Source organism: Neolamprologus brichardi, chromosome 1 (assembly GCF_056152115.1).
Source record: "Neolamprologus brichardi isolate AB-2024 chromosome 1, ASM5615211v1, whole genome shotgun sequence".
Taxonomy (NCBI): Eukaryota; Metazoa; Chordata; class Actinopteri; order Cichliformes; family Cichlidae; genus Neolamprologus; species Neolamprologus brichardi.
In genome coordinates this window covers 15,576,080-15,594,361 of record NC_142104.1, presented here as the reverse complement: position 1 = coordinate 15,594,361, position 18,282 = coordinate 15,576,080, and the positions used below count along the sequence as shown (strand labels likewise).

The 18,282-nt window shown below is 40.9% G+C and overlaps 1 protein-coding gene across 2 annotated transcripts in view; it reads right to left on the bottom strand.

Moving 5' to 3' along the window:
• Nucleotides 1–17,686, bottom strand: part of LOC102783723 (CUB and sushi domain-containing protein 1-like) — a 448,866-nt gene extending 431,180 nt beyond the window's left edge. For both annotated transcript variants that reach the window (XM_035905239.2, XM_087837652.1), the window contains exon 1: nt 17,432–17,686. In XM_035905239.2, the coding sequence (XP_035761132.2) occupies nt 17,432–17,567 (136 nt within the window). In that variant the 5' untranslated portion in view covers nt 17,568–17,686. The remainder of the gene's footprint in view (nt 1–17,431) is intronic.
• Nucleotides 17,687–18,282: the final 596 nt, after the last annotated feature.

Sequence of the window (18,282 nt, the reverse complement as noted above, 5' to 3'; positions counted from 1 at the left end):
CTCATTAGACTCTTGAGCGTTAGCTCACTCTCTTACCTGTTGGATTTACTCTATCATTATCATTGTTGAGCTGTGGGTATTGATATATTATCATGTTCCTTATTTATATGATGTCTTGATATGCTATCCTGTTACTTTATGTGGGAAAGTAACTGTGCCGTAAGCTGCTTTGGCGCTGGCAGTATGCAGTGCCATACGGCAGTAGCTAAGTCTTGGAGAGATAATGGCTTATTGTCTGCTTCTCCTCAACCATCAACAGATTAGAGGCATGTAGACACGCAGGCTCTCCCTCTCGTTTTCTCTTTTGCTCGTTCTCCTCCTGCTTTTTTCTTCTCGCCTCTCCCCAGTCCTCTCCTTTCACTCCTCTTATCTAATTTTTCTTCTCTATAAGCTCTCACTCTGCCTCCTCTTACGCCCACCTGGCACCCCACCTAATTTTTAAACCTGTTCACTCTATTTACAAACATCTTCTTCTTTTTCTTTATGGCCAGAAACATAAGAAAACTGCAGCGTCAGCGTAATCCCACCACCAGCACCGCACACTCACCCCACCTCACTCTTTAGCTCCCCGTGTCTCTGTTTCTGTGTTACTGACCAAAAAGCTGTTTATAATACCAACAGTGGGTGATGTGGCCATCTGACATTTAGACAAATGATCTACGGAAGCGGCAGAGGAAATTGAGAGGGGGAAATGAGAGCAAAAAAGCGCAGAAAATGAAAGAGCAGGCAAATATAAGAAAGAGGTACTGAGGCAAAGAGAGAGAGAGCAAAAGTAGAAACTGGGAGAAGCAGAAAGTAGCACAGGAAGAGGATAAAAAGAGAAAACAAAAAATCAGTGACGAGAGAGGGAGGAAATGAGCAGATGTTAAAGAAAATGAAGAGACAGCAGGTGGAGAAATAGATAGAGAGCAGATGAGACTATGAGTTATTTCAGTGGTCATACAGACATCTCAATGAAAATGCCAACAACCTAATCAAAGAACTCAAAAGGGCAGAGAGAGAGCAGGGGTAAGAGACATCACAAGGAAATGGAAAGCAGAGTGAGAAGGAACGAGGTAGAGGAAGTTGGTGAGAAAGTGAGGGCCGAGAGGGACAGAGAGGAGGAGAGAGAGAGATGGAAGAAGAAATGGAGGACAGACATTGAGGGAATAGCTGGAGAAGGTGGAGGAGGAGAGCAATGAAAGTGAGGAGAGAGTGGAGACAAAGGGAAGAAGAAAATTCAGAAGACTGAGTGACAGGGAGAAGAAAAAGCAGACAAACGATACACAAAGCAAAGGATGAAATGTAGAGATAAGAATCAGCGTCATGGATGAAAGAAGGGGGAAAGACATTAGGAGGGAGAAAAGGGCAGAGGGATGAAACAAGAGATGAGATAAGGGATGAGTGGAAAGCAAAGGGAAGAAAATGGGGTGAGAGAAAGAGAGTCGAGAGAATTGCTTGCTTCTTGACATTCAGGAAGCAGTACTTGAAACTCGTTATAGAGGCAGCTTATTGTCTAACATGCTAAAGGGGCTTAATAATGTCTTTGCTGGTAAGTTTTGGCAGAATTAGAACAAATTTGACTTCAAAAACACCAAAAAAAAAGTTAGACTTATACATCAATAAAATCAAGGCAACTGGGATTTGCTTATTATCCATCACCCTGCATTATTTTTCATCCTCTTTCTCCTCTGCTTTGCTTTCTCTGTGGATTCCAACATTGGGAAAAGATTTCTGGCTCTGGACTCCTTAAAACGTAGGATGGTTTGTTTGCTTGATTTAAAGGCAAACAAACAGGCAGGATGACAGGCAGAAAAGCCCGGTAATTCAGCTATGGTTTGTCAGACATGAAGTAAGCAAATGCCATTGTTCAGATTTAATGGCCTGTAAAGGACAGTGCAACATCAATTTTCATACAGATCTCTGTGTGTGTACTATACACGCAATGTTTGACAACTTTTAGAGCAACCAAAATACAGAACTTCGCCTTAAAGGGGTGTTTAACTCTTTATTCTATAAAGACAGCATTTGATGACCTCCCGGGTACTCTTAATGACATGTTTTGACACCACAGTATATATCAATAAAGATGTGGTTTGACTACCATTAGAACAGGATTTTCCAAGACCTGGAGACCACCCTTCTTTATTTTGTTTGATAAGCAGGCCAGAAATATAACAGAAAATAGCTTCAAAGGTTACTCCTAGTAGCCTTTTAAGAGGTAAAGAGTTAAGTAGAGACTGTTATAATCAGCAAATGAATTTTAAGGAGTCAAGAGCAGGAGACAGAAAATATAAGCCAAACTGAAAGTGAGTATTTAATGCTGATACCGTAAGTCCGAAGGATTACAAAGTCCAAGTCCAAGAATACACGAAAAGAAAAGCCAGGAAATCCAAATATCCGGAAATCACTTGAAACACAAGCTCGGGAACCACGGGGGGATTCACAGTTAAGTGGACAATACAACAAAGCACAAAGGAAGGCTGAGCCAATATATACACAAAACGTAACAAGGGAAGTTAAACAGGAGGGGAACTAAACACATATAAACCTAAATGCAGAGAAACTAGGCATCAAAATATTATGGGAAACTAAACAAGATGCAGACTCAAAAACTAAAAGCACTAAAAGCTTCAAGGCCACAACTATAAAAGTGAACAACTGAGCACATAAAGAACCCAAGGAGCAAAAAATTTAATGCAAAACTCAAAGAACAGACTAAACACATTCAGAGGATACAGGGGAGGGATAATAAACAAAGCACCAGAAAGTGTAAACAACCCTACATTTCAAAAAGAGTGAAACTCAAACATGAATCATACTCAAAAGAAAGAGGAACCATGAACTCACTAAACCCTAAACCCAGGGACCGTGATAGAAGTGCCCGTAATATTTCTCTGGTATGTTACAACACATTAATAGTAGCTACATCACATAAACCATGCATTCTCATCCCAGTGCAGTTTCTCAGACGCCACCTGTGTCCTTTGGTGCTGCAGCTATATCAGCAACTGAAAGATAATGGGTCCTTTTCAGAGACCTACAACAGGAGGCTGGAGAGGTGGTGGAAGCACAGTTTGCAGGGTTATCAGTCAGGACTGTGGTTCATGTCCCATCGGGACCTAGTGGGTGTTTTTTTCTCTACATTCTTTGAATTTCATTTTAGGCAGGTTTAGGATGTAAAAGCTACTTTGTTGGTTATGTTTAGGAATAAAACATGATTTGGGTTCAAACAAGCCCCTTCACAGGAGTAACACTCCATGTTGACAAGTGAAGAAAGTTGGAGCCAAGAACTCTTATGCTATAACCCAGTTGTGTGTAAATGAGCACCAGCAGTTTTGACGAAACGGCCCTAATTGACACCCCAGGGATGAAGACGGTCTGGCATGAAACTGTTCTACAGTAATTACTCTAAAACTATTACAATACTGGGCTGTATAGAAGTTGAGCCTTACAATTTAATATCATAACAAGCCACTGCACTTTATTTTAGTCTCCTCACTATAATCATTACCAAGGATTTGACGATATCTTAAAGAACTTACATCTAATAACACATCATTAGATATATATCATGACACAAACATTCAGAGTCAGCTCATCATAGCTGGCTGTAATTGTAAAGTGCTTAGTATTCTGCAGTGTGGCCACAGCTAACCCTGGTCCGAATCCGGGTCACAGCATTGTGAAACAGTGTCACGGCAGATGAGTTTCATTTAACCCAGCCACTGGGCCACAAGCCAGTACACTCCTAGTGCTGGTCCCAAGCCCAGATACATGGAGAGTGTTACACCAGGAAGGGCATCTGGTAAAAACTTTTCACCGAGTCAAACTTCCAGATCATCAAGAATGGGGTTTCCGTACTGAGTTAGATGGAGGCATATTATCTGCTATTGTGAGCCCTAAAGGAAGCAGCCAGAAGACGACAAGCATTAATTTTCGCATTAATTTTAAAATACTCCTCTATACATTTAAGGCTATTCATTCTCTCTCCACATCATACATCTCTGATTTGGTACAGATCTCCATCCCATCCCGGTGCCTCAGATCCTCCTCTTCTCTCCTTCTTTCTGTTCCTTCCTTTCATCTTATTACCATGGGGGGCAGGGCTTTTAGTCACTCTGCCCTTCAACCTTGGAATTCCCTTCCCCCTGACCTCAGAAACATCACTTCATTCCCCCTTTTTAAGTCCACCCTCAAAGCCCACCTCTTCAAGATAGCCTCTAGATAACTTCTCCATGCTCTTAAACTTTCTTTTATTATTGTGTTTATTTCCTGCTTTTATGCTTGTCTTTTTTGCTCTGCACAGTGTTCTTGGGTGTTTTGAAAGGCACTTTTAAATAAAATGTATTATTATTAGTAGTAGTAGTAGTAGTAGTAGTATTTGCAGTCCACAGTACAGTAGCTCCTGTGTCATTACTGAACTCATGTTGCTTAATGTTATTAATGGCTGGTTAAAGCAAGCTGGAACTGTGGAGCTTAAAAACCATTCATGTAAAAAGTAAACTTGAAATGTCTACGACTGAATTTATTTTAATTTCATGAACCAATTTAAAAAATAAGTTCAGTTATGACCCAAACACTTTCCAAATAATGTTCTTAATGTGAGATGTAACAAAGCACTAAAATTCCATGATCCACTAACTATCTAGCTCCTCTTTTCCTTGTAGAGCTGCAGCACCCTCTTCCAGTGATAACAAGTCCTTATGGCAATTATCCATCTGAATCAGTGTGTGCACTTCATTAAAATTACTTTTGTCTGATAGGAAACCCTTAATTAATCTTACTTAATAAACATTTGGACAACCACGCTTAAGCATAACACTGGTTACTTAGCTCGGGTGTTCCATTGCTAACTTAAACTAAATACTCTTCCTCAGCTGTGTAAAGACAGGAAAGTGTTGGGAAGGTTACTTTTAAAATGTATTCCATTACAGAATACAGAATACATGCCCCAAAATGTATTCTGTAACGTATTCCGTTACGTTACTCAATGAGAGTAACGTATTCTGAATACTTTGATTACTTAATATATTATCATGCTGTTTACAACTACATGAATGTACTATTGCTGTGATTTATTACTGTTACTGAAGGTCCGCGGCTCCAAACCGTAGTAAAGGGACCTCTGGCTAATACGGTGGGTTCTGTGTCGGGCTCATAGCCGAAAACTAGCTTTACTTTGTTGTCTGGGTCAACTTTGCTTGTGAGACAGAGAGAGGCGTTGAAAGGCTGCTCCAAAGGAACTTATTGTTTTTGGAGGAAAACACGAACACGGTGTACAGTCGAGTCTTAATAGCTTACTTACAACTGGGCTCGTCAGGCACTCTTCTTGGCTGCAGTGGTTATTATTATATTTACATGCTTCCAGCTCCCGTTTTTGCTCGATGACAGCTCGTACTTTTCCTTTTTCTCCCTCCCTCGCTCACAGACACATAACGTGTATGGCAGTCCATTCTCCCTGCAGCACGGACTACACTGCCTATGATGCTACATTCTTTAGAGCTATACCTGTAGCATTCTGCCTATTAGCTTAGCACAACAACAACAGGCGCTCTCTCACCCAGGAAACACACAGAGAGAGGGCGTCACCCTGTAACCATGGCAACCGTAACGCTGCCGCCTGGAACAACAGAACGTAGCTGTCAAACAAAACCCAAACAGTCCTGACCCGCCACAATATGAAACAGGGAAGTACCGCCGTGTAATCCATTTATTTCAACAAAGTAACTGTATTCTAAATACCACCTTTTTAAACGGTAACTGTAACGGAATACAGTTACTCATATTTTGTATTTTAAATACGTAACGGCGGTACATGTATTCCGTTACTCCCCAACACTGTGTATAAAGCACCTTAAAAGCTGACACAACGTTTATGCATTGGAACTATATGATAAAAATACAAAAGATATAAATAAAAAACACAATTTAAGAAAGTCAAATAATTAAAAGAACAACTAAAAGAAAAAGTAACACACAAGTGAAACAGGCATCACAGCACTTTATTACAAAACTAAATTTAGGCTATGAACTCACACATTATTGGTCAAGCGAGTCTTGAAACTGTTCATACCATCAGCAAGTGTCTCCTGCTACAATACTTTCACCTACTTGATGACTCAACATTCAAGTGTGACGCAGCTCAAAGAAAGTATGGTATTACATCCTTATATGCAGTAGCCTGCTTTTCCCTTAAAGGCATCAACATTTACAGTATCCGTCTATATTTATCATGAACTGTACATTCAGGGATTCAGTTGTAATGGTTAAGGATAAGCTAATGGTTAAGTTGAGGGCCCGGGGTCCCCACAAATACAGGAGTACACGGTGTGTGTGTGTGCATGTGTCTGTATGTGTGTAGCTGATATTGCTACAGCTGGAGTCTTGGAGCATTTTACAACCTTCCCTTTATTATTTCCTTATCACACTGCTTAAGGCCTTCCCTCCTCCTCCTATTTCCCCTCTCCTCATTCAACCATTTTCTCCTTAACTCCCTCCCTGCTTTCCTCACTCACTCACAATTTCCCACTCTTTTCCATTTTTCTGCACTTCCCCACTCCTCTCTTTGCCTTTCCTCTCCAGCTGACAGGGCAATAATACTCAGTTTACACTTTCGGATGTCAGCATAGCATGAAGACCTCAGAACATCAGTCGTAAGCCTTTTTAATCTTTTTCTTAACCTGAACTGAGAAATTGTTTCCAATGTTTCCACAGTGCTACCAGTTTAATTTGATTCAATTTTGTTCTATTTGATTCAACGACATTTTGGTGGCTGCAATCCTGCATTTTCCTTCAAGGATGGCGCAAGAAAGCCTTGGTAATAAAGCACTTTGTGGTGGTTAATTGAAACAAATAAAATCTAAATTTAACAAGCAACAATTAAACAGCCATTATGTGCTAAGAACTTGGTTTGGCCTTTGGACTCTGGAAACTTATTTCAACCCTTGTTTTCTGGTATTTAAGCACAGTTAAGAGGTCTTGCCTTTGCTCTATCTCTCCATCGGCTTTCTCTTCTCTCCTGCTCTGCTGTTACAAAGATACCTTGTAAAAAGTCTTCAACAATTCAGCAATTGCGCCAGTCAGTCACATAGCCTGCCTGTAACACAACCAATCAACCAGCAAGTCAGTCAGTCAGTTTACAAGCAGTTCATCATTTAGTCAGTAAATCAAACAGTCAGTCAGTAAGCCTTCTGGCCTGTTTCTCACCTCCTCCCTCACTCTTCCTCACCCACCGTCCCTCCTGCAGAGCCGTACTGCGGCATCCCACTGTATCGTGGGACCTTTTCAACAGTACCCCCTGTGATGTTCGTTTCCAGAAGCTAACATCTATTAACACCCCCTCCAAGCTTCTCTCCTCTCCTTTCAGAACTAGTTTCCAACCTCCCTTCTTCTACCTCCTCCGTCTTGTTCTCTTCGTGTACCACGGGACCATTTTTTTGCTGCGTCCTCATGATGTAGGTTCAACACTGCTAGCGACCATTACCAATCATTAAAAATGGATAGAATAAGAACGATGCTACTGGAGCAACGATAGCCTGTGGCTAGTGCATTTATTCTCAAATGCACGCACACACACACACACACGCTGAGTGGAAAATGTCTAAACACAAGTTCACACACAAAGACGCAGGTTATCGATGCAAGCACACACAGAATTATTCAAAACACCTTCTTATCTACAGCTCCATAGTTTACATTTGCACGCTGTACTATTCCTGCGCTCATCTGCGCACGCAAACTTCCAGACGTAAGTACATAAACACAAATTCTTTCACATGGGCGCCCTCATAGAAGCAAATATAAACACTCGTGCGAGCTAACGTACATGCATAAACAAATTCAAAACTAACACATTCACTTCAACTCACAACAAAAACTAATATGACACACAGCTTGTACTGCTCTCGCATGGTTGCACTCAGAAAAGCTGTATACACCAAATGATGTCTAAACACGGTGGCACATGCATTCTTTTAGCTTACGCACGGACATTTACACACAAAAGGGCACTCAAGCAGAAAGTAATCCCCTCACTGATCCCCCTAACACACGCGGCTCTAACCCTAACTCTAAGCATTTTTCTCTTCAAGGCAAAGACAAACACTTTCGCACACGGATGCTTTATTCTTCAAAACATTTCATCCTCTGCAGACTTTTTAAATTTTCACAGAGAATGATACTGCAACACTCAGCGACCCTGTTAATGTGACTGACAGCGGCATTAAAACACTGGACTGTTCAGTAGATGAGTGGGGTACAGATAATTTGAGGAAAAAACAAGGGACGACAGGGAGATGGGAGGTGGTTGTCAGGAAGAGAGGAACACAGAGACAGAGACACTAATAAACAATCTGGACCCTTTGCCAACCTGGAGAGTAATTATCACTGTGGCTTTATGTCGTTCCCCGTGTGGGTCGTGTGTGTGTGTGTGTACGTGTGCGTGTGTGTCTCACTGTCTCGCTCTCTCCCTAAAATCACATTAATGGATGAAAGTGGCTTCTGCTGCTGCTGACTCGTCGCTTTGAAATGGAAATGTAACTCATTGGCTCCATATGTAGAACGCACATCCACACACACTCATAAATACCCGACACACGCGCAACCACCCCACACACACGCACACACACACGGAGTGTAGGTACGCTCTCCCAGTGTCAAGCAAACACACACACACGCACACTTTGCCCTTAAACCATGGAACTAAGCGAGAGAAAAAAACTGAAATAACACTAATGTAACATTAACAGACACATTAGCCTGTTTAATGTTAGCCTGCTAGCCAGCTATTAGCCTACAGCTTATAGAAAATGTCATGCTAACAGAGAGGCAAAGCGGAAATAATAAAACAGCAAACGTGCCGCACTGACAGACCCATTAGCCTTTAAATTCATCGTGGCTTCACCAGACCAGCAGATTCGAAGCTGCAGGGTATACACGATTGACACTCATTCGATATGAGATAGTTATTCAAACTCGTGCCTTTGAGTAAATCACTGAATTCAGACCAGTTCTTACCAGCTCACCCTGCACTGTCATCAAAAAATGATTCTCCCTACCTGGTTTAGTAATTACCATATTACTTTTATCTGGGTTATTTAAGTTTCATAGCTATGGGGAATCGTGCAGGGAGGAATAGTTTACACAGACCAGCTAAGGAACTAGATGAAAAAACCCTCAGCATCCCAGTTCAAGGAGTGCTGATGCTGTGCCGGAGGATCAGGGCTGCAGAAGGCACAAAAAAAGAACTTCTCAACCTCATTTGGTAACACGCACTTTAACACTTAGAGCACGTCTTTTGTGGGAATGCGTCACTCAACTAAAAACATTTCCTAAATTGCCCTTGCATTTGTGAAAAGAAGTTTGTTCATTTCTAGAAGAAGCGTGAAGCATGACGCAGCCAATGTGGCGGACTGCTATTTGAGCCGCCGCTACCAGCATGCATTGCACGGCCACTAATGGGACAAATGAACGGGAAGCAGTGGAAATTATGAACTTTACTGGAATTGGTTAAAAAATGTACCATAGCTGTTGATGTACTGAATAATCTGTCAAATTAAATTTGGATATTAGTTTTCATGGGTGTCTTGTAGTCACGCCGACAGATCTTTCATTATGAACTCCATTTGAGAGGTTCATTTCATGCTTATTTTTAGAGCTGGCTGGCTGAGTAATCCTGTGTTATGAAATAACCCTCAGCTCCCACCACAGCGAGGCGTCTGCACCACAAGGTGCAGGAAAACAGCAACAAACTGCTGTGCCGAACGTGGCTGCATTAAAAACTCCGCAGCAGCCGAATGCAAAGTTTAAGACATGATGCAAATTGAGGGTGTCATAGTTTGTTGCAGCTGATAGCTATATGATGTATCTGGGGTTTTAATGGCATGCAGCAGAACTTTATTTGGATTTATTTCATTTATTCAGGCAAAACACTATTAAAAAGATGAATTGAGTGGTCTCTGTTACTCAGCATTACCATTAACATGGTGGTTCTGAAGAAGAGCTTAAAAACTACACTAGACATGACATTTATCCTTGCATACAAATGGGTGGTAAAACACAACTGGGCGAGCGATGCAACACCACTTTTATAGTACTCATAATTTTGAGGTCTGTCAAGCCATTCCATATGATATACACATGGGCTTTTATTTCCCTTTTTTCATGCTGTCCTCTCAGATTTTAAATGACAGATAGATGTGAGATTCTGCTGTGTGTGATGCACTATTTACTGCTAGCATGAAATATTTGAGTCCAGTCATTAATATCAACAGATTTCAGAGCCCTGTGTGACCGTGCCTTTAGGTCAGTTTGGCGGATTTCCCTTCGCATCCAAGTTATAAATTCACGGCAGACATGGTTATGATGTCATTACTTAATGCTAGACATTACTAGCCGAGCAGCACAAGATGGAAAAGTCATTCCTGATTAATTGCGTCTGCTGGGGAATACATTTTCTCTTTCACTTTGTCTCCCCCTGCATAGCATAGCAGAGCCTCCTGTTCCTCTCTGTTCCAATCTCTCACACACTTGTTCTGCTCTCTGCTTTTTCCTTAACTTATCTCTCTCTCTCTGTGTCTTCATATGCATTCTCATTTCCACTCTTAGTCTTTCTTTCACTGCCCTCTCCCCCCTGTATTAGTGTACTGTATGTAGGCCATGGCTCTGTTAAAAGTTCTGTCATTTGAACACTATAAAGACAGATTACTTGCTCGTTTTGCTCAAACCAGGATGGATGGCTAAAAAGGAAAGACTTTTTCTTTCCAACATAACAAGCATAATGGCCCATATATATTTAACATCTATTGTGTATGTTAGCCAATAATTAACTGCTATGACCCAGTAGCGCCTTCTGTTGTTTTTCCCTTTATATGTTCTACATGCACATAAATATGCATATTTAAATTTCAGATTACAGTATTTGTTACATTTCTATGTATGCCTCACTCTCTCTCACACACACGCCACCTCGTTCCTCTCCACTGAAGTGTGTACTCAGTAGTTAACTGTATTGAAACGTGTGTGTGTGTGTGTGTGTGTGTGTGTGTGTGTGTGTGTGTGCGTTCTCTGGTCTCTCCGGACATCTAGAAGGACTCTTAAGTACCTGAAAATCATCAGCACTCAATGAGTTGTCTCACTCTGTCTGTTGCAGGTGCACCGACACGTAAAGGGTCTCTTCTGCAGTGTCTCAAGCTCAGATTATTTGAAATGTGTGTTGGTGTGACTGAGGGGAATCAATTACAAAACAAACACCAGAGAACACCTGAACGTCGTGTGTGTGTGTGTGTGTGTGTGTGTGTGTGTGTGTGTGTATAGCTTTTTATTATTTATTACGCAAGCATAGTGGGATGTAATAATTGTTCCAGTACTCCTCTTGCAAATGAAGCAGTAAATTATAAAGATATGCATGCAAATGTACAATACAAACTCCAATGTCACGAGCGAAAACAGTGCATCTCATGGAAATTGTTACATTTTTACATAAACAAACCTCTGATCATTTTTGGATAGTGTCTATGAATAAATTCAGTATGTGCAAAGCAGCAGCATGTAAAACTGCCATTTTATTTTTATGTTATTACAAATTTCATTTATTTTCATAATTCAGTGACTGGAATCTTCAGCAGGACCAACTGCAACTACAAAGCAATGAGCAACAAACAAATTGCTTCACATGTGGGTGGAGCTTTAAAAATGCCTTAGGTGGTAGCAGGTGGAAGCTGACCTATTCAAACCTCTGACATCCAGGGTCTGGTGTTCTCTTGATGTGCTACTTTAAGGCCTTCAAAAAAGATGGTTCAACATCCAAGGGAAGAAATAAAAAATAAATCCTTTCATTGTGCAAGAAATCACAGGAAACCCCAGTGAGTGGAAAATAAAATTTGAAGTCTTTTGGAAGGGGATGCACAAATTTACCTGAAAGGTGGGTGTGTCAGGAAAAAGCCCACACGCGTCATTAAAGCAAAGCAATAGATTCCTGGCACAGGCAAAGACTAGTGCCCCCGCTTATAATAAAGTTTCACGTGCACAGAATTTCGGCCTGATAGAGATATATGCACCATCCCATCCATAAAGATAAACTTAAAAGAACAATGTGCTCACTTGTGTGACTCATTATCACAAACATTTAGGAGAAAGGGAAATTTGATAATGCATATAGTGAGGTCATAAATTCAAGAGTGACTGTAAAAAAATATTGAATCACTTTACCTATAATGATCTGTCAACTCATACATTTAATTTTACTGCAGATCACTTAATCCAAGTGATAAAGTGAATCCAAGCATATCTCACTTGGATTCACTTTATCACTAGCATTAAAACCAGCAGAGTTATTATTTGTGGGCAGCACGGTGGTGTGGTGGTTAGTCCTTCAAAAAACCAACAGTGCGTAACCTGGTGGGGATGACAGTTTGTACAGTTTGAATGCTGATCAGTTGGAAAGTGGACCAGAACAGGAAAGGGAGTAGGAAGGAGTTCACCAAGTACCAGGAGAAGTAAGGGGGGGGGAATCAAAAAATAGTATGAAAGGCACAGATTTTATATAGTATACTATACATGTTCAATTCAATCTTATTCATAGAGCACCAAACCACAGCAGACCTCACATTGCTTTATATTGAAAATAAAGCCCATACAAGAATACAGGAAAATTCCCAACAATCAAATGAATCCGTCTCAGCAAGCACATGGTGATAGTGGGAAGGAAAAACTCCCTTTTGACAGGAAGAGACCTCAAGGAGGGGCAGCTCTCTGCCACAAACGGTTGGAATTTATGACCAATTATTCTCACAAAATCATTACGTTCTATATGCTCATTATCACTCGTGGCAATAATATGAGCCACTGTCACTGTAACAGTTTAATTTTCAATAAATATCTCAGAGTGGGGAAACTATACGGTTGTTTTGGCAAGTTGTTAAGTGACCAGTTTGATAGATGCAAATATATAAGTACAGCAACAAGTCATCCATATTAACGGATAATGGATGCAGTAAATAAATGGAAGAATATCCATCGAAATGAAATGCACTGAACATTTATGGTTGTGAACTGTGATTAAAAAAAGCCTACAGGTGTATGTACACATGGTTTTATAAATCTGATTAATGTGTGACGCAGACCATTTTCAGTTTTTGTGTGTTTGTATTCATCTGATATGGCTACCACACAGGATTTTAGAAATTAAGTCACTGGACCTTGAAATAATGTGTTCTGAACAGATGAATCAAAGGTGTTTGTTTAGCCACAGTAACAGAGCAAAGCTTTTCAGGAGAAGAAGTGATGGAAAACTGTAATGGAAATATTTGTCAGATTACAGTACATACAAGAAAACCCTCAAATATCTTTCAGCTTAAGAGTGGACACAAATCCAGAGAACCAATGTCAGGAACTGGTGGACAAAGCAGCAAAAAGAAGTTATTTCGATTACAGAGGACAATAGCTTCTGAAGCCATGAGTGTACCCACTTTTCCAAACAGACTAAATTACATCGATTCATATTTTTGCTAAATAAATAATTGAAAAAGCAATTTTTTTTTTCTTGATGGGTTGTTTTATTACTTTTATTCAGACTGTTTCAAATCATTTCTTATCCAAGTATATCAAAAAGCCAAAATTTGGTAGGGTGGTGCTTAGTTTTTTTTTTTATAATGAACAGCACAAGCACAGAGACACAAACTTGCACATGCTTTTGCATATGCACAGTCACTGAGATGCAGCTACGACAGTCTGGACAAATGCAGAGCATCTGGTGAGTGACAGTGTCAGTACTAATCAGGACATTTCAACTCTGGTTTTTAATATATAACCTTTGATTTTGCATTCGTCCTAGAAGGGAAACCTACTTTCCAGGCAAAATAAGTAACAATTTATTTTAACTCACTGTATTTATCAATCATAGGCAGAAGACAAATGCTTATATTTAAACACTTTAAGATAGCTTTATATAAACAATTGAAAAATGTAACTTTCTCCTACACAGTCGTATTCCATTATGCCAACATTTCATATATTAACACGCTCCTTCCATTTACATGCATCATAAATGTATGTGATAAACATTACAAACATTAGTTTCACTTATTTAACTATTCCCCACATCTCTATGTCATACCCTTATGCCTCAGTAATGAGATAACAGGTGGTTGCATATGGAGAGAAATCATTAGCCAGGGCTGACACCTGAGCAAAATTTATTCACTGAAGATGATGTAGGCCATGAATGAAAGATTTAGGAACAGCTAAGTAAGTGGACTTTGCTTTAGAAACATTTACCGCATGCACGTCCGTGTCCCCAAGGTTAAAAAATAAAGAACTCCATGCTCAGGTCTTCTAAAATACTGTTAACATAATATTAAATGGCGTCTGACATATACACCCACTTCTTCTTTCACATTTTCTCATGCTTTCTGGAGTTTCACTGCAAGAGGTTTCACACTTTTTCTATACATCTAATTCCCTCGCTTTGCTGTTTCTAAAGTGAATGTGGATTGTGCAGATAGCTCTATTTTAATTAGCTACCTTCTCACAGTATATGTGTGTCTGTGTGTGTGTGTCTCCATTTGTGCATTTCCCGTGTGGGATATTAGTATGCCAAGCAGGGGGACAGACAGCTAGTTCCAATATCTTGTTGTTGGGCATTGATTCAATGTCAGCTAATTGTCACGGTGCGCATATACTTTCATTTGTGTGTCTGAGTGTGGATGTGTCAGTACGTGCATTTGGGGCTAAATGTCCTGATAAACATTAAAAAGCTTCAAAAAACACAGACATTTAATCAGTTCTCAGTTTGAAAGGGGGGCAGAAATAAGTCACTGGAATGTCCTATGTGTCGGAGTCTGCGTGTGTGTGTCGGCGTGTGTGTCGGTGTGTGTGTGCTCTTTTAAGAGTATAAGTGTGTGCGCGAGTGATTAAACAAGTGCTTCATAGTCCCAGTGGGAGTCTAAAATGAAGTTCTCAGACATGTTATTCTCAGTAGCGTGCGTGTGTGTGTGTGTGTGTGTGTGTGTGTGTGTGTGTGTGTATGTGCGTGTTCGTGCGTGTTTGTGAGAGTGTGCCAAAAATGTCTTTTGTACAGTCCCCTGTAGAGTGTCGTTAACAATATATCAATTATATAAGCAGTAGCTGGGTTTTATGGGAATTATCATCACAGTTGGACATTTGGACGTTTCTTGGCTATAACAACCTGTTGATGAAAAGGCTGAGTTTATTTTTTATTTATCTTTATTCCTGCTTGAGCTTCTGATGAAGGAAACGTAACTTGGCGAGTGAATGTAATATAATGACAGTGAATAATTGAACTGGACATTTCGCAAAAAAAGATGTGGCTTCCAATAAACACAGTGTTGATACACAGTTAGAATAATATTTATTTTATTTAATCATTAACTGATGTTCTTCAAATGCAAATTTCGATGTTCAAATTTAATCTCACTGACAGACTAAACCTAATAATGATAATGTATTTATAGAATATTTCGGCCAGTTAATGGTTGCTCTGATCTCGACTATATTTGTTAAAAAAAATTGAGCCTGCTAGCAAAAACAACTACAACAATAATAATTGTGATAATAATCATAATAAATAGGAGTCGTGAATACAAGAATAAATTATGGGGCAATTATGAGTAGAACACCAAATATCACTGAATGACAGGGACTGAGATTCTAGGTAACATTTTCCTAAATTACTTTGAAAATATAATAATGAAACAAATTACAAGCATCATAAAAAGCTTGAGGACTATTTAAAGAAACATGTTCTTCACCTGGGCTTTTTTTTTTTTCTTTTAGCTTCAGTCATATCTGACTTTTTATGATATTTTTACGTGACATTTCCAGACAATCAATTATTAGTTGTGTTGGAATTTAAAGTGCGACATCACATTTAAAAGGGTGGCAACCATCTGGGGTTTGAGGTTTGACGAAATAAATTATTGCCACCCCTCCGTCTGTCTTTCCAGATGCCTGTATGCCCTTTAATTTTCTCATTGTACTTCTGTGTGATTAACTCTTCAGTAACCAAAAGGCTTCATTGAGTCTATCATGTAACGCTTTGTTTAAATTGAGTAGCATAATCAAAGAGAGATGCAGAGATGTAGAGACTTCAAGGCTGATAAACACGGCATCAAACGCACAGACACGCACAGATCGGGACAAAAGATAAATCACAGGTGATAATCATAAACAGCTTAAAAACACATCTATCACATTTATCAACATACACAAATCGCACGCTGTCTTACATTTACTCAAATCCCTTTTTTTTCTGGGTTGATGGCCTGTGTTTATGGCAGAATACAGATGGATAAACATACAACCACCAAAACACACACACACACGCACACACCCTCAATATAATGCACAGTATTAAACATCCAGAGCAGATCAGAGTTAAGGGAAAACACAGCTTACACAAGAACAAAACAAGCTTACTTGCACACATATATATTTATCAAGAATTTTAGCACAGCTGGAGATCTACATCAGAGGGGGGAAGATCTGATGGGTCCATGCGTGAGAAGGGGAGTTTGGGAACAAAATACAGAGAGGACCAGCACTGAGGAAGAGAGGGAGGAGAAGCATACACAGAGAAGCTATTGATGACCTGAGTAACAGAGAAACGAATGTTAACACTTTTTTCTGTCTTCATCTATCTGTGGCACCAGGAAACTCTTGGTCACAGCCCCCCTCCCCCCAAATAAAAAGAGACCTGCTTGGCTGCTGACATGAAGCATTAATCCCCTGTTATACCATCAGACTCCACGGCCTGTGAGAAAACTGCTCCTCTATGTGAGTTCGACTCCAAAAAATCACGTTCAACTATGAGCATGGGATTTCCCCTCTTTATGCCCTCCACATGAAAATCTCTCTCTGGCTATTTGTAGACTGTAAACTGAGTTAGTTGCTGAGCTGTGTCTCACACCAAACAGGACTTTTAACTGCTTCAAATGCAAAATTTTAGTCACTTCTTTTACTTAGAGGAGGTTATCTGGACAGCACAGAGGCCTGAAAACGAGCATGCCTACACTCCCCAGATGAAATATTGTGTCCAACTTGGCCGCTGCACGCTCTCTTCTCTCACGCGCACACGCACTCTCTTAACTCCCCGTGCTTGCACATAGGATATAGCTCTCACTCCCTCTTTTACACTCTCTCTGTCCATCTTAGTATCTCAAACACGCACGCACAAAAAGGACGCATGCACGCAATGCCCGGAGCTGAGAGCGTGCGCGCACGCACGCACACGCGAAACTCTCCTGCACACACTCACACCAACGCTGTCTGCAGCAGCGAAACTGCATGCATTACCTTTCTGTCCCTCACTCTCGCCTGCGCGCGCACACGCAAAGTCCAACCTGCGAACACTGTGATCCTCCGGCACACGCGCGCGCAAATGCATGTCTGCGCACGCAAACACGCAGGCGATTTGAAAACCTCCAAAACTCACCCTTGGACGAGGAGATATCCCCCAAGAGAAGCCCCAGCAAGAGGAGAAGCGGGAGGTCGCGTCTCAGCCTTCCCGTTTTCTTCACGTTCAGCCTCCTCCACATCAGCAGCATCTCTGGCGTTCCTAAATCCGTCATTTTGCTATTAAATAAATCCAAGCTGGCTTAATTTTAAAGCCCTCTCCCCACCTTGCCGCTTTGCTTGACTGAAGGAAGCGGAGGGGGGTAAAAGAGGACGGCCGCCCCCCCTCCTCCTTATTCTTTCGTTTTTATATATTAAAAAAAAATACCCGAAGATCAATCACGAATATCCCCCACACACATGTCCATGTTAACGTTTGGACAGGACAACCGGTGACGGGTTGATGGTCTGAGATCGGGCAACACGCCGCTGGTGTGAGCTGTCATAGCAGAGACCGGAGGACCGGAGGAGAGAGACAGAGAGATGAAGAGATTTAGGGAAAGAGAGGAGAGAGATGGTCGGTAGGTCCGCACAGCACAGCGAGCGAGCGACGACTGAGAAAGGGGGGAGAGAGAGGGGGAGAGCGAGAGAGAGCATGGGAGAGAGAGGCAGAGTAAGAGTATGACAGACGAGTTAGTTGGGGAAGTAAAAGAGAGACGGTAAAAGTGGGTGATTGTGGAGGAGGGGAGGAAGGAAAGATGAAGAAAGAACGAGCCACTGGAAACGGAAGAAAGGAGGTAAGCAGGTGAAGAGAGGGATGAGGGGATGAGAGGAAGGGGGGAAGCAAGTAAAGAAAGATGGAAAGTAATGGAAAAAGAAGGGGAAAGGTTTGAAGGAGAGAGGATAGACTGGCAGAAAACGGGTGGCGGACAGAAATTTCAGGAAAATTGA